Source organism: Ascidiella aspersa, chromosome 5 (assembly GCF_963924565.1).
Source record: "Ascidiella aspersa chromosome 5, kaAscAspe10.2, whole genome shotgun sequence".
NCBI lineage: Eukaryota > Metazoa > Chordata > Ascidiacea > Phlebobranchia > Ascidiidae > Ascidiella > Ascidiella aspersa.
In genome coordinates this window covers 22,594,269-22,610,508 of record NC_139451.1, presented here as the reverse complement: position 1 = coordinate 22,610,508, position 16,240 = coordinate 22,594,269, and the positions used below count along the sequence as shown (strand labels likewise).

The 16,240-nt window shown below is 41.2% G+C and overlaps 1 protein-coding gene across 1 annotated transcript; it reads left to right on the top strand.

Moving 5' to 3' along the window:
• The first annotated feature begins 6,036 nt into the window (after positions 1-6,036).
• LOC146145438 (uncharacterized) lies at positions 6,037-16,240 on the top strand. The gene is made up of 6 exons (XM_083390569.1): positions 6,037-8,306; positions 8,721-8,846; positions 9,326-9,508; positions 10,143-10,313; positions 10,878-11,002; positions 15,419-16,240. Exons 1-6 carry the CDS (start codon positions 8,237-8,239, stop codon positions 15,590-15,592), a joined length of 849 nt encoding a protein of 282 aa, XP_083246695.1. The 5' UTR covers positions 6,037-8,236; the 3' UTR covers positions 15,593-16,240.

Genomic DNA, 16,240 nt, shown 5'->3' with positions numbered 1-16,240 from the left:
ATTTGATCTGGAATTGGACCTTAGGGGTTGATGTAAACTGTTTACTTTTTTTGCATCTTGTTAACAGTGGGGCTAAAAGGATTTCAACCGAAAAAAAAAGTTTGAGTGGCATGGTCAGGTGGCCCTGTTCAATCCGCCCCTGACTATATGTTTTGCTTTACCATTGGCTATATTGGTTTGAACTAAGCTAGACTAATCATTCTTGTAACTATTTTTGCAGTATTGTATACAATGCCCAGCTGATTGTGTAGGTCAAATCATAACGTTTATTGCCGACTACAGGGTATACAGTTAGCTTGAATAGTTTATTTCACCACAGAAGGTCGAGTTGAGGGGAAGCAAGGATAGATAGATTTCTAGATGTCTTTATTGGAAATATCGAACGCAAAATTGAACAATAATACAACACACTGCTACGAAAATCACGGTTCTGAGTTTCCAGGCGGCATCGAAAGGAATTTGGACTTGAAACTAATATGGCTATTTTTTGGTATTTAAATGAAACACTTGCGGTCTCTTAAAACTACTTAGCGGTCACCCAAACCAAACCTTAAAAAAACCTGAATACAACACATTGCTACGAAAATCACGGTTCTGAGTTTCCAGGGGGCATCGAAAGACCGTTAGGTAGGCTACATCGAGTTAGCTGCCCTCTGGTATTGGTTCTATTCGCATTAAGTTGTTATAATGAATGAACCTTATATAAACAACATAGGAAGAACGACAAGACGTAAATACACAATAACTTACTACATACAAAATGAAAACAAAAGATAAATACACAGTACACGTTACTACACGTAAGAACTGCGAAACAAACAAACAAAAAAAAAAAAAAAACGATCTTAAATATTCGGTGTTTATGAATTTAACGATGCGTGACTGATTAACCCGGGGACAGTCAGCTCAGACGAATTCCTTATCTGCTATTGCGACCAGTCGACCACGTTTTGCCTAACGAGGATTTCTTATCTCTCAAAAGTGGCCGGAGTTAAATTTGATTATTTGTTTATTGCTTGCACGTGGTAAGTTTTGAAACACTTTTGTTTATAAACTCTAATAATTTTTTTATACGGTAGTTGTTTATCTTTTATAGGTTTAAATTTTCCCAATATTTCGCTTCTACAAATGAAAGTAACAATTCACCGGAATTTGAATAGGGTACAACTCTAAAAAAGTTTTGCTCATTCCGCAGCCTTGTATAATGCGAATGTATATTGTGTATTGGAGCCATGAAGTTTTGAAAGCATCTGGTAAGTTGTTAATTTGAAATTTGTGTACAAATTTTAAAATTTCTAACGTTATTATATCAGTAATTTTCATAATTTTATGTTCATAATACAGAAGTAATAACCTTGTTCATGGAGGGGAGCTGCTAATGAGTTGGATCGCGCGATTTTGCAAAACCTTTAGGGAGAACAGAGAAGGTAATATCGAAGAACAATAAAACGTTTAATCGTTGTATTTTAAGTTTTGTTGTTGCACTTCGCCAGTAAGAAATTAAGATAAGTAGTCTATTTTTGTCAAACTAAACAGAGATCGAGTAGTTAATTGCATTGTTTACAAATATGGTAATGTATTATAGTAAATAGGAACGAAAAGATAAAGTAGAAGACATTTAAAGGAAGGAAATTTACTCTGCGGCACAACAATTGCGGCTGCATGAAGTCACAGGCCATGCGGCCCAAAAAAGCGGGCTCAACCCATCCCAGGGCATTTTGCATGACCGGATTAAATCAGGAAGAACGGTCGCTCTGGCACAATTCTTCGCTTTGCACACGACCAAATCTCAACGTATATAGCGGTTTCCAGGCTCTCTAGGTCATTTCAAGCATAAACACGTTTCTGCTGACAGGGCGTTATTGCCTTTGCAGGTAAACGCAATATACAAAAATTACATTCCGTTTACGACGATTCTCGGATAAATCTCCCTAGTCCACTGGTTTTGCCCTTAACATGAGCTAAAGCAGTGATTCCTGTGTGCCGCGGCACTCTGATATGCCTCGAAAGATTGTCAATTGTGCCGCGATACTTTTCTAATTTTGAAAACTAAGTTTGTATTACCAATAGGCATACACGCAAGCATTTCAGCCCTATGCGCATCATCCATTACAAATTAATGATATTAGGAAATTACATATAGCTTGTCGTGTGTTAAGAGCGATTGTAAAGTTACCATATTGTAGTTTTGTTGAAAGTGCACCGCGAATAATAAGCTTTTTTTAGTGTGATGCAAGCTAAAAAAGTTTTGACAACCACTGGGCTGAAGTAAAATAAAACAACAAGCAGGCCACCAGAAACCAGAATACTCAACTCGTTTTAAACGTGACAAATAATATCACGCAAGTGGTTCGCTTTGCACACGACCAAGTCTCAACGTATATAGCGGTTTCCAGGCCCTAAGACATTTAAAGCATAAACACGTTTCTGCTGACAGGGCGTTATTGCCTTGTGCAGGTAAACGCGATACACGTTTCTGCTGACAGGGCGTTATTGCCTTGTGCAGGTAAACGCGATACACGTTTCTGCTGACAGGGCGTTATTGCCTTGTGCAGGTAAACGCGATACACGTTTCTGCTGACAGGGCGTTATTGCCTTGTGCAGGTAAACGCAATATACAAAAAATACATTCTGTTTACGAGGAGTTATTATTCTGGGATAAATCTTCTTCGTCAGCTGGTTTTGCCCATGGTTAAAGCAGTGGTTCTCAAACTTTTTGCTTCGTGGCCCCTTTTTAAGGCTCTCGATCCTGGTGCCCCCCCTGCAAAAATTTACTATTTTCACTTGTTTCACTTCTTTACGTTAATAACAAATCCATTAATCAACGAATAAATGCACTTGCTTTAAACAAATTAACAAATCAGTCATTTTAATTTAAATTATAACGTAGTTAGTCAGTACAAGCTTGTTCTTAAACTCCGCCAAGGTTTTTTGTGTTAAATGTGACTACATTTGTCGAGATAATTGCCCGATTTTTGTTTTGTGAATGCATTACTATTACTTGACAAATACGCTGTGCAAAATCCACTAAATTTGGGCCTAAAATTAACTTTGAACCCTGCAGCGTACTTTGTGCGTTACAACTTAACGCACTTTAAGGAAATTGCCAGATCTCTGCACCCGACATTACGCACATTATTTTCTCGCCTAGCAGCTTTTGACAGACACTTGATGATTTAAGTATTCGGGCGTCCAAAGAAACGCTGACCCCGCACTATTTGGCTGCTTATAAAGCAGCACAGTAATCGTTTCGCCACAGCGACGGGCCTTTATTCAAACTTGCCACTCGCGTGCGTACTCTTAGGCGTAACTTTCCGCAATAAAACGAACAAAGAAATTATCCAACATTCTACTTTAAACATCTTTACTGATGAGTCAAAGAACCTGCCAGAAACAAGTGTTAGAAAACGTTAAGTAAGGATTCAGCTATCAACTGGCAAATTGAAAAAGGTGGCAGTTTGGTTTTGCAAACCTACCTAGCTAGAGAGTTGCCCGTGGTCCCCCAATGACCGCTCCGTGGCCCCCCAGGGGGGCCGAGCGCCACGGTTGAAAAACCCTGGGCTAAAGTAAGAAAAAACATCAAGCAGGCCACTAGAAAATAGAATACTCAACTCGTTTTAAACGTGGCAAAGTAATAACACACAAGTGGTTGTTGCTTAGCACTAAAATATTCCTTGATTTAAGAGTCTTGCGTGGCTATTCTAACTTTTTGTCAGACAAAAAGTAAAATAAAAAAAGATAAGGATATACAATTAGTAAGATTACAAATTACACACCATTAAGATGGGCTTAGACTCGGGACTCGAGGAGTCGGTTTGTTTTTGCCGGAGTCGGACTCGGGAGTCTGAACTCGAGTAAGACGTTGCAAAACTACCCGAGTCCCGAGTCCGAAATGCACATGCGCAGTACCAAATTTTAAAACTGAAACGGCCGCCAAATGGAAATTGTAAAGGCGAAATAGCATTTGGTGGAATATTTTCCAACCATGCATTTTGAATGAATTATACGACACCCCTATAAGTGGATTGCCGAATATCCACGTTATTCTAGTTACGTAAATTGATGAAATGCAGGCCGGACTCGGGACTCGACAAAATCGCTCATTTGACCGGAGTCGGACTCGGGTTATTTTTAACCGACTCCGCAGCCCTGGTTAAAAGTATTTTATTGTGATCTTGAATCCAAAAAATACAAGTTTTTTGTACATATGTTGTTTTATTGATGTTTCCAGTTGCGTTCAGCGTGTTCAGATCTTGTATTAAGTCATTATGCAGGGCATATCATGACGAATATTGCCGATTACAGGGTGTACTGTTAGCTTAAATAGTTTATTCCATCGCATAAGGTCGAGTTGGGGGAAGCAAATTAGACCAGAGAAGGTCAGTTTTGGTTTTTACGAAGACAGTAGATACAGAGCATATAAGCAGACAAGACAAGAAGGCAATAAATAGAATATAACAGGAATGTCGTTTGGCAGATACCTCAAGACCAGGGGCGGGCAACTTTTCCGGTCGGCGGGCCAGATAAGGCAAAATAAAGTACTTGGCGGGCCGGATTAGGTACTGCCAAAGCCTGCATGTTTTGGCGCATAATTTCGGCTAAAGTTGTACTATTTAAACACGGCAACACTTTTATTGCACATCAAACATACTGCTTTCTCCCCGACGTAAAAACAAACTAAGTACAGAACTTGGTAAACCAAAAATCAGTATGTTTGAATGTTATAAGATAACAATATTTCGTTCCTAAAAGCATCAATACTAATCATGTATTTAGTAGCGAAACGATTTGTAAAGTTACCATATTGTTGTTTTGTTAAAAGTGCACCGCGAATAATAAGCTTTTTTTAGTGTGATGCAAGCTAAAAATGTTTTGACAACCACTGGGCTGAAGTAAAATAAAACAACAAGCAGGCTACCAGAAACCAGAATACTCAACTCGTTTTAAATGTGACAAATAATATCACGCAAGTGGTTCGCTTTGCACACGACCAAGTCTCAACGTATATAGCGGTTTCCAGGCCCTAGAACATTTAAAGCATAAACACGTTTCTGCTGACAGGGCGTTATTGCCTTGTGCAGGTAAACGCGATACACGTTTCTGCTGACAGGGCGTTATTGCCTTGTGCAGGTAAACGCAATATACAAAAAATACATTCTGTTTACGAGGAGTTATTATTCTGGGATAAATCTCCTTCGTCAGCTGGTTTTGCCCTTGGTTAAAGCAGTGGTTCTCAAACTTTTTGCTTCGTGGCCCCTTTTTAAGGCTCTCGATCCTGGTGCCCCCCCTGCAAAAATTTACTATTTTCACTTGTTTCACTTCTTTACGTTAATAACAAATCCATTAATCAACGAATAAATGCACTTGCTTTAAACAAATTAACAAATCAGTCATTTTAATTTAAATTATAACGTAGTTAGTCAGTACAAGCTTGTTCTTAAACTCCGCCAAGGTTTTTTGTGTTAAATGTGACTACATTTGTCGAGATAATTGCCCGATTTTTGTTTTGTGAATGCATTACTATTACTTGACAAATACGCTGTGCAAAATCCACTAAATTTTGGCCTAAAATTAACTTTGAGTAACCCTGCAGCGTACTTGGTGCGTTATATACCCTGGAAAGTTTCTTTTGCAACATAACGCACTTTAAGGAAATTGCCAGATCTCTGCACCCGACATTACGCACATTATTTTCTCGCCTAGCAGCTTTTGACAGACACTTGATGATTCAAGTAATTGGGCGTCCAAAGAAACGCTGACCCCGCACTATTTGGCTGCTTATAAAGCAGCACAGTAATCGTTTCGCCACAGCGACGGGCCTTTATTCAAACTTGCCACTCGCGTGCGTACTCTTAGGCGTAACTTTCCGCAATAAAACGAACAAAGAAATTATCCAACATTCTACATCGTTACTGATGAGTCAAAGAACCTGCCAGAAACAAGTGTTAGAAAACGTTAAGTAAGGATTCAGTTATCAACTGGCAAATTCAAAAAGGTGGCAGTTTGGTTTTGCAAACCTACCTAGCTAGAGAGTTGCCCGTGGTCCCCCAATGACCGCTCCGTGGCCCCCCAGGGGGGCCGAGCGCCACGGTTGAAAAACCCTGGGCTAAAGTAAGAAAAAACATCAAGCAGGCCACTAGAAAATAGAATACTCAACTCGTTTTAAACGTGGCAAAGTAATAACACACAAGTGGTTGTTGCTTAGCACTAAAATATTCCTTGATTTAAGAGTCTTGCGTGGCTATTCTAACTTTTTGTCAGACAAAAAGTAAAATAAAAAAAGATAAGGATATACAATTAGTAAGATTACAAATTACACACCATTAAGATGGGCTTAGACTCGGGACTCGAGGAGTCGGTTTGTTTTTGCCGGAGTCGGACTCGGGAGTCTGAACTCGAGTAAGACGTTGCAAAGCTACCCGAGTCCCGAGTCCGAAATGCACATGCGCAGTACCAAATTTAAAAACTGAAACGGCCGCCAAATGGAAATTGTAAATGCGAAATAGCATTTGGTAGAATATTTTCCAACCATGTATTTTGAGTGAATGAATTATACGACACCCCTATAAGTGGATTGCTGAATATCCACGTTATTCTAGTTACGTAAATTGGTGAAATGCAGGCCGGACTCGGGACTCGACAAAATCGCTCATTTGACCGGAGTCGGACTCGGGTTTATTTTTTTGACCGGAGTCGGACTCGGGTTATTTTTAACCGACTCCGCAGCCCTGGTTAAAAGTATTTTATTGTGATCTTGAATCCAAAAATACAAGCTTTTTGTACATATGTTGTTTTATTGATGTTTCCAGTTGCGTTCAGCGTGTTCAGATCTCGTCTTAAGTCATTATGCAGGGCATATCATGACGAATATTGCCGATTACAGGGTGTACTGTTAGCTTAAATAGTTTATTCCATCGCATAAGGTCGAGTTGGGGGGAAGCAAGTTAGACCAGAGAAGGTCAGTTTTGGTTTTTACGAAGACAGTAGATACAGAGCATAGAAGCAGACAAGACAAGAAGGCGATAAATAGAATATAACAGGAATGTCGTTTGGCAAATACCTCAAGACCAGGGGCGGGCAACTTTTCCGGTCGGCGGGCCAAATAAGGCAAAATAAAGTACTGGCGGGCCGGATTAGGTACTGCCAAAGCCTGCATGTTTTGGCGCATAATTGCGGCTAAAGTTGTACTATTTAAACACGGCAACACTTTTATTGCACATCAAACATACTGCTTTCTTCCCGACGTAAAAACAAACTAAGTACAGAACTTGGTAAACCAAAAATCAGTATGTTTGAATGTTATAAGATAACAATATTTCGTTCCTAAAAGCATCAATACTAATCATGTATTTAGTAGCGACATATATTCATCTTATAACATCCAAACATTCTTTATGATTGATGTGCAACCATAATCGTTTGTTTTCACCATTCGGATTCAGGCAGAGTTTGTCATTCGAACGAAAATTCTGATTATTGACGACTTGAGTGAAAAAGTTTTTTTTTTCATCCAATCCTTGTTAAATTCGCGACACTCTTCGTCAAACTTACGTTTCTTAGCAAATCCATGGGAAGTATATATTGTAAATTCTAAATATTTATGTTAACACAAAACAAAGAACCTAAAGAATAACTAGCAATCACTATTATTTGTGGCAGAATGTGGCCGCGGGCCTCAACCGAAAACTGTGTGCAGGCCGCTCAAAATCCCGTCGAGGGCCGTATGTTGCCGCCCCTGCTCAAGACAGAGGTACAGAGTCCCATGGCACGATGACACTTTGCCGAATTAATGTCCGTCTTTACAACCAGTCGTTGGTAATTTCTATCAATTCGTCGTGTCCAGAATGCCCAAAACGAATATGAAATACACAAAGTGTTGTTTACTTTTGTTGAGCGCATAACAGGTTTAAGCATTAAACGTCTAATGGCTGACTTATTAAGGAAGACATATGTAATTTATTTGTTGTAAATAAATTGCACCACAGGTGCCTGTCCGAGTATGCTGGCTCGTGTTTCGCAATTTTAGTTATTCAATTCGACGAAAATAGATATTACTAAATAGGATCAGGGATAAATATTAAAAAACAGAGCAGGCATTAGATATCGATGACTGACCTAATGAATGTGGCATTTGTAGATTTATTTGTGTGGAAGTTAAGCATGGAAATAGAACTATATACATTATATTAAATATTGTACAATTGCAGACGTAAAACACTGACGCTTGGTGTAACACATGTTCATAAAAATGAAACACATTACCAGTACTCTGTCTATTCTTGTTTTTCTAGCCGTTTCACAAGCCGGTAGGTATACGACGCTTGAAACCTTGCTAAACAATTTAGGCAATAGCCTAATTAAGAACCGTTATATTATGAAAGTTCTTCGTTCTACCAGGCGCCACTAACTTTTATCTTGTTACTGTTTAGTCACTTTTGTGAAAAACATGTTTACAGTAAAAGCTTAATGTAATTCAATCAACATTGTTTTTCTCCTAAATATAAACAGCATTACTGTAAAATAAAATTATTAATGGCGAAGCATAAAAAAAAACAAAATGACGCAGTGCGCACTGTAAGTGGTTGTTTTCAGATGTTTACAGGCCATCTACTTTAATCAGAGCTTTTGTTATATCGCTTCTTGTATTCGCTGCCTATATGTTTTGGTGACCTAATTTGAATTCTGTCCCTTTTTTTCGGTACTAACATCGGCCGCCGAAGCCAGCGGTTGCATGAATTTCAACTGCTCGCACGATTGTGTTGACACTAGTGAAGGACCCTTTTGTCAATGCCCCGAAGATTATTTCCTGACGGATGACAGACAAACATGCGTTAAACGACCGTCAGGTAAGAATCAGTGTGGCTCTTTTTTGGTGTTTTCGTAAACATGCTTTGTCAACTGTTTCAGATCCCAAATGGGTGGCAGTGATCTGTTTAACGTGACCAAAAAAAACGGTGCGCAGGGTATATAGAGCTTAATTCCCTAACGGTGTTCATTCTTGTTGCATTCCCACATGCAGTCTAAAGAATTAACGGAAGATCTAATCAGTCTCAAGTCTTACTGACCAGCAACAATAGTAAACTCATTACTAAAGTTCAGTGTAACCGCATTCAATTAATTTAAACTCGAGGTTACCAAACCAAAGTTACAAATGCACTTTGTTTGTAATAAAATATTTAGGCTTTGCTTAAATGGCAAAAGCTGCACAAACATTTGAAAAAAATAAGATGGAACTGAAAACGACGTAAAAACGTCAGGATTGGGTAACGCAACAACGATTAAAATCAGCAATAAAGGTGTTAAATCCCACTTTTTTTCCACTCAGTTGCCGATTGCCCGGCGGGATACATGGCGTACGGACACAGCTGCATGCACGCCACCAACGAACCGAGCTCTTACGAGGAGGCTGAGGTTGATTGTGTCGTCAACGGAGGCCGTCTGGTTGTTGTCCAAGACGGTGGAGTCAGGAATATCGTCGCGAGTAACTACGGAGGCGAAAAATGGATCGGTAAGAAAGCGATTACACGTTTCGGCAGTTTTTGCGTTTTAAGGTTTGTAATGGCCGCAAAGATGGACATATTAGTTTTCCTTAGATAGAAATCGCTATAGACCAGAAGAGCGATTTCTATCTATTGTATGTTGCCTGGTGGAGCTAACTCTATTAGTTTTCCTTGTCTAGCTTTTTCGAAGTGGGAACCTAAAGGCTCGTCGACTAGAGTTTTAAGGTATAGTTTGATGTGGGTGTGCTTTCCCATTAACGTAATAACTGAATGGCTGTTCGTTTGTGGTCATAAAATTGCAAACAGTCGAAAAAGGGCCTAACAAAACGAACCACAAAACAAATCATTTTGCAAAGTTTGTCAAACAGTTAACTGAGTAATCCGCCCGAGATTAAGGCCACGACATAATTCTGAGGCGAAACGACTTTTGGCGATATCCATGGGCCTGACGTCAATCTTTTGCACACAACAGGTTTGACTGATCGCGATAATGAGGGCATTTTCGTCGAACTATTTTGCGAAGTTTGTCAAACAGTTAACTATAATTAATCCGTGAATAATTGAGGCAACGGCATAATTCTGCGACCAAACTACTTTTGGCAATATCATTGGGCCTGCACGTTACTCTTTTGCACACCCCAGGTCTGTCCGATCGCGCCGAGGAGGGTGTTTTCGACAACTCCGACGGTACCGTGTTCACCTACACCGCCGGCTGGGCACCTGAACAGCCAGGAGCAGGAGACTGCGGCTACATTGATAACATGCTCTACACCAGCTCGTGCGCAAACAGCAGGATGGCCATCTGCGAAATTCGTGAGTTCGATTTCGTCTTTGTAATGTTGAAAATGAATAAAAAGTTATTCGAAACGTTCAAAATGATACTTATGTATGGGCTTTGATGTTTGTTCTACATCTAACTACCTACAACCCCTAGCCGTTATCTTAAGATTTATTTAAAACATTTACATAAGGCTACTTACTTCTATATGGGATTTGATGTTCTTATTACGTCCTATTGCAACCCCCAAACATTATGCTCAAATCTTTTAATTGACCTTATTACTTGGTTATTTTATAAATTTGTTAAACGGCTCTGGTGAGGGTGAGAAGTGATAAAAACAACCATTGAAAAGGTAAAATGTCGATTTTGTACCTAAAGAAAACTTTTTTGGGTCTTTGGTTAAGCGTTACATCACTGTAGAAAAATATATGCGGGCTCTCGTGCAAATCGCTTTGCTAATAAATCAAATATCTGTATGAAATAGGAATCGGGTCTGTACCTATATATTGTTGGCAAACACTTTGTCGGGCTTTTCTATTTTCCAATTGCAAGCTTAAGACTCGCACAAGATTAAACCCATTTCTTGTTACTTGCAGCTCGCTCTGAAGGCTTCGTAGTGTTCAGTCGAACCTGGCACAACGGCGCACAAGGAAAGTTGTACTTCCCGACTGGTGTCAATGCCGTCACTGTAACCTTCCCACAATCAATCAAGAGCATCAATGTGAGTATTTCGTTTACCTTTGGCTTCAGTTATGATCGCAGCCTGTAAAATGATCGTCTAAAACGTGAAACATTGTCTTCACCAAGAAAAGAGTCGAAAAAATATTTATAATGTATGTCTATAATTTATGTCAACTCGGTCGGACATTGCCCAACCTTCGAAAATCCGCGTGTTATTGTTACGCCAAACTATTCCAGAGCTCTACTTAACGGCCTGTCGACTGCCAAGCGCTACAACGCGTGTCTTTTAATTGTATTAAAATAAGCGACAGTAAAATACTAAAACACTAAAACAACGAAAAGCTGCCAACGCCTAAAAAGTGACAACAACGTAAATTCCCAGGGTTTCTACTTATCCCCAAAACGCGACTGCCCCCATTTGTTTTCGGGAACGTCAATCACTACAACGAGAGAAAAAAGGTGTGTGTTTGTCAAACGTAACTAATTATTAGGTGCCAACGGAAAACGTGATAATATAAGGAATAAACCGTGAAAGGTGAGGTGCAAAAGTGGAATAACGATATAATTTACGTGAGTGAGAAGGCAACAATGTTGATGGAAGGTCTCCATGTTGGGGTAAAAGCGTGTCGTTTTTCTTGAACGCCTCGGTCTGGTGGAAACAACGCTGGTGCCATCGGGCATCAGACCGGGGCTTGTGCTGTGATTCACGTCACTCGCGAGTTGTTGGTTGGTGCATTCAGTCGTTGGTTGTGGTTGTGTTTCAGGTGAACGTGGCGTTGTAGTCATGGTGAGGCGAAATCCGATGTCGGTTGGGTGCTTCGATGTTTGTTCTTCAGGTCTATTCTTCGTCTTCCTCCTGTTGATTTTGTTGTGTGTAATTTACACGGCTGCGCTTCAAACGGTTTCGATGGACGTTCTGTTGTCGTCCGTTGGCCGCTTCTATCAAATACTTTGCCGGTGGTCGCACTTGCCGGCCTGCATAGGGAAAATGAAATTTTCGGTTTGACCCTACAGGGACTACGTTATCCCTTAGTAAAACCGAGTCGCCAACGTTAAATGCGGTGTCATCTGCGTTTCTGTTGAAATGCGCCTCCATTTGCTGTCGCTGCTTGACGAGGGTAGTCCGAACAAGATCTTCGGTACGAACAAGTCGGTCGTAAAGGCTCTTGATGTTGTCGTTTAGGAAATGCGACTCTTCGGACCCTGCTCCAACCAAGTCCGCAGGTAGCCGCAATTGTCGACCTGTTAACAAGAAATGTGGTGAAAATCCCGTACTTTGTGGGTACTCGCATTATACGACGCGACAACAGCAAACAGTGCTTCATCCCAGGAGTGTTCATCTTTTTGAACGTAATTTCGAATCATCGAAACTATCGTCCTGTTGTTTCGTTCAACACCTCCGTTGCAGGCGGGATGCTAACTAGTCGTGCGTGACTTACCGCAACCCATCAGCTGAAGCAACTCCTTAAACATCTTGCTTTTAAAATTCCCGCCACGATCTGAATGGATGATGTCGGGAACTCCGTGAACTGTCATCCAGCGGTTGAACAATTCGCTGGCGGTTTCGGTTGCTGTTTGTGTACGAAAGGGCCAAGCTCGGACATATTTAGTAAACACATTACAAGCAACAAGGACCCGTGGAGTGTTAAAGGTAACGGCCCCATGATGTCCACTTCTACCCTTTCTAAAGGACCTTCTTCTCAAGATGGTACCAAGGGGCTTTTGGTGTTTTTGAGGGTTTCTTGTTCAACTCGCACTCACGACATTCCATGCAATACCGCTCAGTCTCCTCGCGCCAGCCTGGCCAGAAGTGTCGTTCAGCGACCTTGGCGCATGTTTTACGAATACCAAGATGACCACCGCCTAGCTTTGCATCGTGAAGTAAATCGAAGATTTGGGGCCTTATTTCACGCGGAGTTACAAGTCTTAAAAGTGTTTTATCCTGGTCGTAGAAATGAATGACCCCGTTTCTAAGTTCAATTGGCCATGTGACTCCATAAGTGCCTGGTCTTACGTGATGTATTTGACACAGCGTTGTATGGGGGTCTGTGTCCTTAGCTTAACCATTGAAAAGCTGGAGCTATTTCTGGGTCTTGCTCCTGTGTTTGTGCAATCTCACCCATTGTCAAACCACTAGAGGCACGAACATCGATAGTGGCAATTTTCGGCGCATCGGTTAACTGGTCTTCCCCTATTCGACTAAGAGCGTCTGCATTTTTATTTTTGACACCAGGACGATGTACTAGATTAAAATCGTATTGCGACAGTTGCTCGACCGATGGGGCACACTGGTCATAGAGGTCCTTGGACTGATATAGCCACTTAAGAGAAGCGTGGTCAGTGCGCAAAGTGAATGCTTGGCCTAGCAGGTAGCAGCGAAATAACTTGGTGGCATGAACGACCGCTATTAATTCTTTGCGAGTGGTAGAATAATTTCGTTCTGTTTTAGTTGAAGTTCTGCTGCCATTGGCTATTACGTGTTCTTTTCCCTCGTGCCACTGCGCTAACACGCATCCAATAGCAAATTCAGACGCGTCGGTGTCTAATAAGAAAGGCTTCTGGAAATCAGGGTAGCGAAGAACTGGTGATCTTATCAAAGACGATTTTAGTTTGGCAAAGCTTGTCTGACACTCGTCCGACCATGCGAACTTCTGGGGCTTGAGTGTCAGGCCCGCGTCGGCAAGTCGTTGTATCACGCCCTCCAATCGCTCCATATGCTCCTGAAAGGTGCGCCAGGTTTTCTTCAGTTGGGTATACGGAGCTGACGCTCTGTTGGGTAGGACACGAAAAGGCCACGCATCTCTGGTCATTACAATAACATGGTTGTGTTGACGACTCGACTGTGACACAAGTACCACTTCGAATACATGCAACATCCCCGGAAATAAGAATGGGTGAAAGTGTGGCAATCCGAGTGCCTTCAGGCAGCTCGATTGCGTCGTCGGTCAAATTGGCTATTCCACCATGGACTAAACAGCCTTCAGTTGTCGTTAAATATGACCCGACCATTGCACCATATTTAGCAATTTTCTCGGGTTTTCCTTTAATAAGTACAGAATGGATATGTACTGGGCGACGTTCAGAACTATAAAATAGGCTGGAACACAAACCTCTGTGGACGGTGGGATCAGGACTTTATCTTCTAGAAAGCTTCCCATGTTGAATGGCATATCGAGTAGAGGTGCGCTGCTGTTGTCGGTCTTCAAGATCTTGTTACGGTAACAAACGGCGCACTCCTGCGTTTCTAGGAAATCTATACCGAGAATGCAATCGAATAAAATAGAATCGCAAACAAAAACATTCATATTAAACTCTTAGCAGCTCATGTAAGTTGTACTGGAAGTAAACCATCCATATTTAGTTTGTGGCCGTCAGCGTTGGCAAATGACAGGGTTTCGGGACACTTCGACAGTTTACATTTAACTTTAGCCTTCAAACAGTTCCACACTTTTCTCGTAATGATGGTAACTGCTGAACCCGTATTAACAAGGGCGGGCGTACACTGGCAGGTTTTCGGTCATAATATTAACAAAGGAATGAGGCCTTTGGCCAGATGCGATTTGTACGATAGACTGTTTAGGTAAATCACCAAGGTCAAACCTGCTGGAGTTCCGGTCCAGTGGTTGGTATTGGTCGGAGCGAAGGTCGGCTACCTCTTGTCGCAGATGGTCGATCGTTTCCATAAAATCCCCCATTTGGCGTTGGAATTCCATTCGGAAAGCTGAAAAGACGGGGCCGGCAGCAACCCTCTCCGTCGTAGCATTATTGCTAATGTGACCTACATTATGTGAGGGCTGGCACGCAATGCTTGCGTGGACAGCCATCTTCGCGGCTTTAGTAAAGTCGCGCTTTATTGAAGCGTCCTTACTAATTGCAGTGGCGAGTGTTCTGTAGCTCAAGCCGCGCAGTAGAGCCAGATACATAACCTCATTTTTTATAGGCTTGTCGCCGCCGTCTGGGTAAGCTTGTTCGCCAAGGGTTTGCAAACTATAGACGTATTCCCTTATGCTTTCTTTAACCATTTGACACCTTTCCAATAACGGTAACGTTTATCAGCACCACATTTTTCGCCGTTGGCCGCTAAAGCAAGTTGAATTATAGCGCTAGACGATAGTTCGTACAGGCTACTTGCGCCGTCACTTATATCAAACAAAAAATCATGGTCGAGACATGTCATTAATAAATGTTTCTTAACGTCTTCATTGGCTGTCGTTTAATTGTGTTAACATAAGCGACAGTAAAAACTAATTATTAGGTGCCAATGGAAACGTGATAAGATAAGAAATAAAGCGTGAAAGGTGAGGTGCAAAAGTGGAAAAGCGATAAAATTTACGTGAGTGAGAAAGAAAGAGGAAAACGAATACACGCGTACGAACGATAAAGCTGATAAACAATAACGCACACACAAACGATAAAATCGGTGCAACAATATAACAATCATTTTAACTTTTTGCAGGTCTGGTTCGGCTCCGTTTCCAAGAAGGTGTCCAGCAGCCAGTACACCTTTACGCAAAACGACATTGAACGTCAGACCGGCAATGGTCAGGCAGAGTTTGTCATCGACATGTCGATGAACCGATTCCCAGACTACCAAGTGTCTGTTGTACCATACACCGAACCAACCGTCTAAGGCTCTAAGCCAGCGGTTCTCAACCCGTAGGCCATGGAAAATTTTAGGTGGGCCACAGACCAATTTAAAAAAGCTAGATTTATTGAAGAATTTACTTTGGTTTGTGTCACTATACGTAATTTTACAGGAATAATTTGATTGGGGAGGAATTGAAGAAATGTAAATAAAACGTAAATTTATTGATACATGCTCCGCTCTTTTTTGTTCTAAACCTATTTTATAGTTTGTTCTTCCCTAACAGTTTATTGGGCCCAGAATTTTTGTGCAACGAAAATGGGCCACGAAAGAAAAAAGGTTGAGAACCACTGCTCTAAGCGTTCGATCGCAGTAAAATGTCACCCTGGACGACCTTTCAGTCACCTAGCTAGTCACTTAATTAAATGCACGGAGATTTTTTTCACTATTACACTTGACCCAGTTTTGATTATGTAGACATGTGTTTTCTTGTTGGTCACGAAAGGGCCAAAAAGCTTGGTGCGGTGTTGATGTATTGTTATTTTTTGCCGGTGAATGTTTAGTTTTACGATATCTGCCTTTCTGTACACCTTTCGTTTTAAACGTACTTTCTTCGGTGTGAAAGTCCGGCTTTTACGTTTGGTGTTGGAGATTATCAAATTCCCACAAATAAAATAATTGCGGCCATCGTCA